This window comes from Cydia fagiglandana, chromosome 12, assembly GCF_963556715.1.
Source record: "Cydia fagiglandana chromosome 12, ilCydFagi1.1, whole genome shotgun sequence".
Classification (NCBI taxonomy): Eukaryota; Metazoa; Arthropoda; class Insecta; order Lepidoptera; family Tortricidae; genus Cydia; species Cydia fagiglandana.
In genome coordinates, this window is record NC_085943.1 from 15,476,996 (window position 1) to 15,488,134 (window position 11,139).

The 11,139-nt window shown below is 36.4% G+C and overlaps 1 protein-coding gene across 1 annotated transcript; it reads left to right on the forward strand.

The window, feature by feature from the left end:
• Positions 1-1,907: 1,907 nt before the first annotated feature.
• Positions 1,908-3,091, forward strand: LOC134669362 (lysophosphatidylserine lipase ABHD12-like). Its single transcript, XM_063526879.1, has one exon. The coding sequence runs from the start codon at positions 1,970-1,972 to the stop codon at positions 3,089-3,091; it is 1,122 nt and encodes a 373-aa protein (XP_063382949.1). The 5' UTR covers positions 1,908-1,969.
• Positions 3,092-11,139: the final 8,048 nt, after the last annotated feature.

Here is an 11,139-nt window from a genome sequence, read left to right on the forward strand (position 1 = left end):
GTTAACTCGTTCCATTAACTAATTATTCCCTGCCGTGAACATCGAAAATCGAAATTTCGTTTTTTGCATCTCATTCACTCGAATCATGCAAGTGTGACAGTGAGGGAGATACCGAATGTTCACGATAGGGTAGGCCCTCTTATTAAGTATATGCGTTATTTAATTGGTCAATTAATTGTTATGACGGCGTTATGCGAGACGCATAACTCCTCCTCCGCGCGATAAGTGCGGTATTCAGAATGATCTGATGCAACTTTATTATTAAGAAGATAAGAGCTGTGCACATCATTTTGAAGTCAGATTAGCTATTAAACTCGGAGCACGATTGTCCTTAGACTTTACACAATACACATACTTTACACCTTTTTCTAAAATCAATAACTCTTTAGAGTCTGTGCGGAAAGAGAAGAGTCGTGGCAGAAACGGGAACTAACATTTTAAATTTTATATGGCAATCAAACCTTTGACATATGTCTTGTAAAAAGTAAACAAACTTCTGTCATTGTATATTATATTAACAAAAACCGCAAGTTTTATGCATAAAATATTTTCAAAACACGATGAAACCGTACATAAAACCACGAAAAATTATATTTAACATTGTTCGGTTTTGTCAGCGGGAAGAAAACGGCTAAAAGCCGACTATCGACTTACAAAAAGTCGCGGAACGTGTTTCCGCTATTCACGGGTATTGATGTTGTATTTAATATTAAATAATTACCTATTTAATAAGCCCCCTAAGTAACTTGTCTCCGGTACATAATCGGTAAGTATATTAATTCAAAATATATTAATTTTCATAAATATGCAGGTCATTCATGATCTTTAAAATAACTGACAAATAGTCTTGATACTTGCCATTTTATGCACATTTATATGTAATTTTTTTTCAGGATTGTGTAAAAGTACCTACGGTATCTCGAATAAAAGACCGCTAAGTAGGTGATATGCAAGAATTCGTAATCTACGTGCCGGATTCAAGCACATCCAGTTCCTCACATCAGTCCCTGGTTGTTCTGAAACTAGCTCAAACATAAGTGACATTGAATATTTTAATTCAGACTTCGATTACAAAGAATAAAACTTTTTCATAAAAATATTTCTTTATTTGTAAGTTCGTTTACTAGGTTCTGTTAGTTACGAAATTATAAGTATTTCATATTTAGCAGACTTTTCGGCGAAGTAAAATATCGTGAGATGAGAGAACCGGACATATCCCAATAAGGCCTACCTACTTATGCACTATTTTTATTCATATTCATATTTATTATTAATAATGTACAGATACATTACAAGTCAAGTTTACAATTGGTTAAATATATCCCAGATAGTAAAATTACAGGTCTAATGCCCAATTTCTACCCGATCTACCCGGTTTTGTATTAAAATAACTGTTGGACTGCACATATTAGGTAGTACATAAATGAGACTCTATCTTGTTTGGTACTAAAATTACAGTTGTTTGGTACTAAAGTTACAAATTCTTAACTAGTTTTAGCAGTTTTGTCAATCGCACTGTCACTTTTTAGTATGTGAGACATAAAAACAAGAGTGTGTTTTAAAAAGAAAACTAGTGCCTGCGCTAAATCAGAGGATTGATTTGACGAGCCGACACCACCACCAGGCTCCGTTTAGTAAGCCGTGGTAAAAAACCGGAACAAAAGGGATACAAGTATCATGACCTTTAGTGTCGTACTATAATCACGTGACCAGTGTTGTCAGCATAGCAAAAACCATAAAATAGCACTGGCGCGCCCTCAAATCCCACGACTCTTCTCTTTCCGCACAGACTCTAATTATAAACAACGAGGCCAGCAAGTTTGTCATTGACTATATATTGGCATTATAAGTCAACACTCAGAATAATGTCAAACCTACTGTCATAATACAACAAGTCAAAAATTCGACCTAAAAATTCCAAGTTTTTCGTTTCTATTCATATTAGTAAAAATGCAGTAAAACAGTTGAAATGGTACTTGGGACAATACTAACGGCTGGTGCGTCGGTCACCGCCAGCCTTTTCTTTGTCCACGTCGCTGTCTTACCGCTGGTCTTCAAATACAGCAAATTCATCCAGAGGAAAATTGTTTTCTCAAACTGTGTCAACTACCCAAGAGATCCCGACTATGAGAATCCTTCGAGATGTAATGTTATAGGCGGTAGAAACTTCCAAGTGGAGTTTCATTCACTGGCCGCCGATCGGCTAGTCAAAATCGGAGCGTGGCAAATGATTCCCTATTCGTTATGTCGTGTTGACTGTCGAAGCCGTTGTGATACTAATATAAAAAAACAATGTTGTTCAGTTCAAAGTCTGCAGCAAACACGTAATCCTATCGTTTTATACTGCCACGGTAACTCCAACCACAGAGGATCGCCACACAGACTGTTGATGTACCAAGTATTTCAAAACCTAAATTTCCATGTCATCGCTTTTGATTACCGCGGCTATGGCGATTCCACGTACATTCGACCGACGGAGGACGGTGTCGTAGAAGACGCTTTTCACATGTACTTGTGGATAATGGAAAATGTAAAACAGAATAGCCCGAAAGTGTTGATCTGGGGACACTCGCTCGGTACAGCCGTTGCGTCGAACCTAGTTGCAAACTTGGAGAAACTATGCGAGCGGTTTAAGAAAAAACTTCTGCCGCTACCGTACGCATTAGTTCTGGAGGCGGCGTTTAACAATCTGTGCGAAGAAATCGAACAGCACCCGTTGTCTAAACTCGTTTCTTGGTTACCGTATTACAAAGATACGTTTCTGAAGCCTTTTATGGATTCATCGGAATTCGCGTTTCGAACAGATCAGCATTTGAAGATGGTTCCTGAGGTACCGATATTGCTGATACACGCTAAAGGTGACAAGATAGTACCATATGAGTTGGCTATTAAATTGCATCGGGATATACAGGAGTCTCGATTAGAAGGCGGAGCGCCCATAATGCTGCACCCCTTTAGCCGCGGACAAGGCTTGGGCCATAATAACATATGTGAAGCTGAAAGTTTACCTCAAGTTGTTTCAAAGTTCATGGATGTTGTTGATAATTACAATTCTAACAAAGAAGTGCTCAGATGTAAAGTGGTTTTATAAATTTACATGTTATAAACTTTCAGTTTTTATTAAATATAAAAGTTACATTTCTGGTTTATTTTGCCTTGATGTCGTTGTCGGGTTAGGTTTTAAAAAACTGTATGGAATTTGTTCTGGGACTCTCCTAACTCTTATGATAATTAAAAAATGTTGGTGTTAATTTACAATATATTGTGTTTAAATATTTTCTACAATATCATTAAGTACCCATTAAGGAAAATGGGGACTACGTTTCTATGGAGCCGCCCTCTACTATCCCCTTAACGTAGTAGCTGTCACCAAAGAGAATAGAGCGTATAGAGATGGATTGTCAAAGTAAATTATGTAGCCACTGTAAATTTACTGCCATCTTACGACAGAACAAAACTGTTAGAACGCCATTTGACTTTGATTCTTATTATTTCACTGATATATGTTAACTTATTAAATGTTAATATTAAAGGTATGGTGCAAATTTTTCGAGCGATAGCGCCATAACACTCAGTCTACTGTCGAGTACATGACGTTAATATTAATATTTAACAAGTTAACACATATCAGTGAAAGAATATTAATGATCAAAGTCAAATGGCGTTCTAACAGTTTTAATCGTCTGTCGTAAGATAAAAATATATAAGTACTGTAGCTATATAATTTACCATTACAGTAATTCTCTACTTTGCTGTCACCCATTAGTGATAGGAGGGGTACAGGGTAAATTACCCCTGCATTCTTCATCTATTTACCCATCGTAAACGACTGTACCTCTACTAAAAGGCTTGCTACACGGTCGCCGACAAGCCCCCAGACCGCGTGGCCTTGGCCGGTCCCGGACCGTGTAGACAGTTGTTACCAACAAAATTTGACCAAAACTGACCAAGGACAGACCAAGGTCAGACGGTTAGAAGGCTTGTCGGCGACCGTGTAGCAAGCCTTTAATGATCGACAGGCCGCACCAGGCCGTATAGGCGAGTAATGAGTTGTGCCGTCAATTTACGTGTCGCCCTAGCCTCCGATGAAGACATAAACGGCGGTTATGGCTAATAATATCTATTTCTCACTTTCAAAACTACGTATCTCGTATATATAATACAACGAAAATGAACTTTATATCCACATACTACGGGTGCTTCTACTGTGTTTTTAAAATTAAGTTACGAGGTTTAGACTGTAACCAGTTAGTATACTGCTGTTATTGTTTCCGATCGTGTTTACGGCGGTTGCTAGACATATTCTAAAGCGTGCTTTACTGTACACATTTTAGATTGAGTGGTTGGAAAATTGTTTAGCGGGATTACACGTCAGCTTACCTTGTTTCTGGATTTAATATAGAAAACAAATGTTGTCTTCACGGGGTTACAGCAGTTTTGTATAATGCATTTTCTACCTGAATGATGTAGGTAAAGCTAGATTTACGTAAGATTAGAAAGGGCGAATACGATGTTCCAATACTATGTTGTTTAAAGGCATAATTGATTAAAACTTTACCCATTTTAACATATAATTTTAAATAAATTGGGACTAAACCCATAGGTAGTTATACAGCTAGGCAAAAAAGAGTAGAAATTAAAAAGTGGGAACACTGTAGTGTCGTCCCGTTTTCTTATATAAATTGGTTTGAAAGGGATGACATTACAGTGTTGCCACTTTTTAATTTTTACTCTTTTTTGCCATGCTGTACAGTCAACAGTTTTTCAAGCCTATTTATGTAAAGATATGATTGAGAAACCACGTCAATACAAGTACTCAAATAGTGATAAAAAGTTATAGGTAACAGAGCTGCGGCCCGCAGTCTGCGCCGGTCCGTCACCGTAAACGCAAGCTCCTGATGACACTCCTCGGTACGGAGTGAAACATGTCGAGCGTTTTTCGACTTAAAATACGTGAGTGACCCGTTCTTAAGATATTTAATATGGCTGTGTCTCACGGAAGTTTTGTTATTAAAATAGTTATAGGTAACATTTAACATAATAGTTTTACCAGTAACCTCAGAAAATACACGGAATCATTTTAATTTTAAATAGGATGGCGGGGCCCCTGTACTGCCCCTACTGTTCATGCACGTTCCCTACAGGTACTAAATTTAAACATGCTCTTTCCAAGGCTGTCATAACAATAGATCGACCCGCATAATTGTCAGTCCAATAAACGCCATAAGATCATAACCCCCTAATGAATACCCTGAAACATGACTTACGAACATTGAAACACAATACAGCTACCGATCTCACTAATTTATACCCTCTTCGAGTAATACGGGTAGCGTGACTCGACGTAACGTAATACAAATGGTCGGGAAAAGGCTTCTTAGCGCAGATTACACGATACTACTATACATTAGATACGCTAGTTTGAACGTGTATCCCGTATAAACAAAGCTTTTCATATACCTACTGTAAATAGATATATTAAGCCCAGTCTTTATCGCATCTTTATTCGGTTACGAAAAACATATTTTTTATTAATATAGTTTTTCTTTATCTTATTCTAATTCTATATTTTTAGGTAATAAATTACTGTATTTTTATTATGAAAAAATCCTGCAACCATTTTTGATATTCTGCTTTTTCTTTATTTTATTGGCGTTTCCCGGTAGGCCCTTGTTAACAAACCGCCTTGATGCATCAATGTCATTATGTAGAAGTTACCTTATGGTTTACTAGAGGCGCTAGTGCTGCACTCTGGTGGTAGAACATTGCAGTAATACCCCTACTATTAAATCTCAGAATATCAATAACGTCAGTCCATTAATTTTCCACATTGTGAGTCCCGTGAGCCCGTGACAGACTTTCGCGCAAATATTGGCGTGGGGGAAGTGACGGAAATTGGGGGAAGTGTCATAAGTACGTTGCTGAATATTTAAAACCATGTAAACTCTTTTTTTTAAACACACAGTAGGTACTCTGGTACCTACTGTATTCCTTCCAGAATGAACATGATTTCATGAGACAATTAATTTATTAAGTACTTATATTCATAATTATATAATTCATTAAGTAGTAGTCTACGCGTGTAGGCCGCCCACACAATGATTTGCCGCATATCTAAAGAAGCTTATAGCCATGAGCTTAATGAGCACAATATATATATTTTCATATTAAAAGGTGGCACACTAAAAATGATAATGTATTTTATTTACATTGTACGAGCAGCTAGTTCTCTGTATGCTTAACTAGAGCCCATAAAATATGCATACATTTTTCGAGTTAACAGTAACTTTTATGCTCATAATATTTTTAGGGTTCCGTACCCAAAGGGTAAAACGGGACCCTATTACTAAGACTTCGCTGTCCATCCGTCCGTCCGTCCGTCTGTCACCAGGCTGTATCTCACGAACCGTGATAGCTAGACAGTTGAAATTTTCACAAATGATGTATTTCTGTTGCCGCTATAACAACAAATACTAAAAACAGAATAAAATAAAGATTTAAATGGGGCTCCCATACAACAAACGTGATTTTTGACCAAAGTTAAGCAACGTCGGGAGGGGTCAGTACTTGGATGGGTGACCGTTTTCTTTTTGCTTTTTTTTGTTTTTTTTTTTGCATTATGGTACGGAACCCTTCGTTCGCGAGTCCGACTCGCACTTGCCCGGTTTTTTTACTTAAACAAAATAAAATTATCCATGCAGACTGGAAATACATCAGGGAGGAAAATATTAAAAGTCTGGTTAGTCAAAACTTATTAATTAAAAACCAGCGCTGGTATATCAATATCACAAAAAAGTCTTGTAAATATGTAAATTATGGTGACTTTGGAATGAAAAAATAGATTATGTTACCATAACTTTCATGCAGGATTTTTGGTTCTTCAATATGATTTTTGGTATGAGTTTGGTAGTGGGTCAATATGAATTCACAGTAATCTAAATCTGGTTACACGAACAGTTTAAGACTAATAAAGTGTAATTAATTTTGTGACCTAATTATTAACGTGACCTCATTGTTTCCTGAAGCCGGTTTACAGATTTTACGGTATCACAAAGAATAACCAATCTCGAGTCTTAATAGTCTTTCCCGTTGAAACTATGTAGGTAAATAAAAAAATTGTAAATACAATGAAAAAGTCGACTACGAAAATAATAGAAAGGTAATAAAACTGATGTACCATGAAAAAGTTAAAAGTGAACAAGAATAATAAAAGATATACTTAATCTCATTACGTAAGGAGATGAATTGCAGTGGTGGCCGAGTGGATATGACGTCTGACTTTCAATCCGGAGGTCGCGGGTTCAAATCCTGGCTCGTACCAATGAGTTTTTCGAAACTTATGTACGAAATATCATTTGATATTTACCACTAGCTTTTCGGTGAAGGAAAACATCGTGAGGAAACCTGCATACATCTGCGAAGAAATTCAAAGGTGTATGTGAAGTCCCCAATCCGCATTGGTCTAGCGTGGGGACTATAGCTCAAGCCCTCTCGCACACGAGAGGAGGCCTGTGCCCAGCAGTGGGACGTATATAGGCTAAGATGATGATGATGATGAAGGAGATGAATTATGTACCTACGTCAAGAACGAACTTTACCCCAGATCAGATGCACTCAAAAATATTTCGTCAGTTACTTGTCACAGTTGTCACTTATCCCTTGCTTTCGACTTGTACTTTCCTGTATTAAACACCTAACAAACAGGGACACAGAAGGGTATGTAGAGAATGAAGACGATGGAGCAATAGTATGAGAATATTTAAACCCATTCAGTAACTCTTCATGTAAGGTGTTTTGGAGTAATTCCGTATATCACTCGTGTTCCAGGTATAACAGCAGTGCCACCTATTATTTATTCTTTATTTAATTGTAGTCATGTTCATAATGTATATCTGTAATTGTATAAGATGTATATTTTTATGTTAATAAATAAATAAAAAAAAAACAAATAATAATAATACATTAAGGTGTTACAAGTATAGAAACGAGCTACATGACACCCTGTAAGGGCACACAATATTATTGTCCTTAAACTAAAAACATATATGTATATTAAGTTAACTTATTTTATTTTTATTTTATATTAGATATCATCATCATCATCAGTCGTTCCCTCAATGCTGAGGATCGTGACACCATGTCCTAATGTAATGTATATTAGATATATTGCGAATGTATTCCGTACCATAACAGTGCGTGTTAAATTTATTTATTTATTATTCATGTATTACTTATATTTAATGGCAAATTAATAAATTTCATCTTAGTATCTTAAACATCAACATATAATTTTATTCAAGATTCCATTCTATTCGTCAGTAGTGTGTCCAATAGTTACAAAATCCCTCTGTTTCTGACGTTCAGTTCAATTATGTAGGGACTTACTTTCTATACAAGCGTTAGCTTGTCAAGTCAACCTTGTAACCGTAAGCACGGCTCGTAAAGCCGTTTTTGTTTCTCCCAATACAGCCTTCCGAGCAAAAAGGCACAACTTTATAGACCTCTAGGTGCACATATGTAATATTGCTGCTCCCAAAACAAAGGTTTATACTTCATCGTAAAACACACGTGATTCCTGTCGACATCGCAGCGAGCCTTAGGGAACGTTTGGCAGAATTAATACAATTGCAAAGTTGAAATTGGTTTTACTTTTCTGTAAAACGCTTTGAAATAAGTTGTGGTTAGCGGGTGTAAACATAAATGTAAAAACAGGATTGAGATTTACTTTTTAGGAATGAAATCCCACGCAAATGGAAACCTCGAGGATAAATGAAAAATAATAATTTAACAAACGAGTGTTTTAGGTACGACTAGGGAATGCAATCCCGCATGAGAAACTCAATCCCGGTATTCCGCGGGATTGCCATTTTAAGTCCCGCGGGATCCCGGTATTTGCGGGATCCCGCAAGTTAGTATACAATTTTACGAATTAGTACTAAATTTGAAGGTTGAAAACAAAAAGTAAACTAAAATTAGAAATAGTACATTTTGTATTAAAAGAATACGGTATAATGACAGTAATCAAGAATTTAAGAACGTGTGTAAAGGCTTAATTAACGCGATTTCGTAAGTCCTGTACCACTCGTGGCACACACAATGTTTTTCATCACACCTGTGAGGAAAAAAGAGGGAAAACAATAAAAAATCTATCTAATTTCGGACGTACCTACATAACAAAATTCCCTGGGTACAAATTTAAGATTTACGGACCGCGTCGCCTACGTAAAATAACACCTTTTACGAGAAAGTTTGATGAAATAAATAGACAAATTCGGGCAAAATGCTCTTCCGTGTCATTACCCCTTTCCTCCATAGATGCATTTAGGCTTCGTGAAGAATTTTCGCCAGTAGGCACGTGCCCGAGCCTATGTTCCTTGTAGTAACACGTAAGAACCACGTCGCTCTTCAATCCCGCAAATCCCGCGGGATCCCGCTTAATTTACGAGCGGGATTAATCCCGCAAATTGCATGCGGGATCCCGGTATTTCGGGATCCTGGTATCCCGGTATTGCATTCCCTAGGTACGACTAAAGTGTGCATTGTGAATTAATTACGTCAGTTTGTGGTTAAAAAGTTACCAAATATTATTTCTGTAGTTACAATGGTATACGAAAAAGTTAAAATTTTAGTTAGCATAACAAACTTTAAACGTTACTTACTCGTTAAGTAGTAATTTAATAGGCAAAGTTTTCTCATTCGAAATAACGAGATCCTAAATATGTATAAGATTGTCTAAGAGTGACAAGGATACATACATACTTATACTAAAATAGTCAGTTTTAACTAGGTATATACGTGCTGTGATTTTCCAGGTAAACGTACTGGTGCTCGACGAGATCCCAGTAGATGTCATTTTGAAACTTGTCAATAGAGGTGACTGCAAGGTGTCATCTATTGAGCATTCGCTTGTCAAGCACTACTACATTTACCTTACTAATTGCACTTCGTTTTTGTTTTGCTGCATTAACATCAAAGGTTGTTTTTCTCAAATGGCACAACTTATATTCTACAACATAAGTAATTCAACTTGCCAATCTGCCTAAATTAAATAAATATTCAGTTTTATAATTGAAGAGGCAAGAATTTAATGTAATTTACCGATTTATCTTAAACGAAATTTAGTTCTTGTACGTTACCGCTGTAACCAGTTAAAAGTAATATAGTTTTTGTTTAAATGATTAATTACACGCCAGGATAAGCTGGTGCGTACAGAAGGGTGACCCAGATTCTCAGTTCCCTGTCTTGTGTATCTCAGTATTAGGTAAATTTGATCTCCGTTCACGCTTCCGTAAATACTAAAAGCTTGGCCGAATGCACTTAGAATACTGGAGATATAATAAATATACATTGTTTATAATTTATTATATTGTAGTAACGTCGTAAAAATCTCCAACTTCTATTATATTATTACATCTACAGAAATTGAGCTCTACTGGTAACTATTATTAATTGATCTAAATATTTTTTGTAAGAACTGCTTCAATCATAATAATTTTCACATCGCCTTTTAAACAAATAGGTAATTAATTATTAGATTACGGTCATGGATTTAATTGCAGTACCATTTCGTACTTTGCCACAGTGATAATAGTATGACGTCTCTAGCGACTTTCATATTGATTGTCATTGTGACAAGGTACAAAATGGTATTGGAATTAAATTCATTTACTGTACAATTAAGGTTGAAAATATATTATTGATATACGTCACGTGTGTCGCCGAGGGATCCTCTCTCGTATAGGGCTTTACAGCCACGAACGCAAGTGTCGTAACCAGGATGCTGCATAAAACATCTGACACAGATGATAAAGGCCTGTTATTATTACGTCACCATAATGTCTAGGCAACACTGTTGTGTAGGTACACGTTATAAGTATATTTGGGCGCTTTATCCGTATCGATATTTTAGACCTTAACTCTACAATGATCACTTATTCAAAATTCAAATGTAAAATTTTCTCCGACACTGTTTAGGTAACCTACTTACATAGAAAGTCATCTTAACTAGGTGCTAAAAAGCGGGCACAAAATTCCATTTCCTTTACATCTTTTCATCAAATACAAGATTATTAACAATAACACGAATTGCCATAAACTCGGGGGAAGGAAACTCCTCTCGTAAAATGTTTATTGACGCGA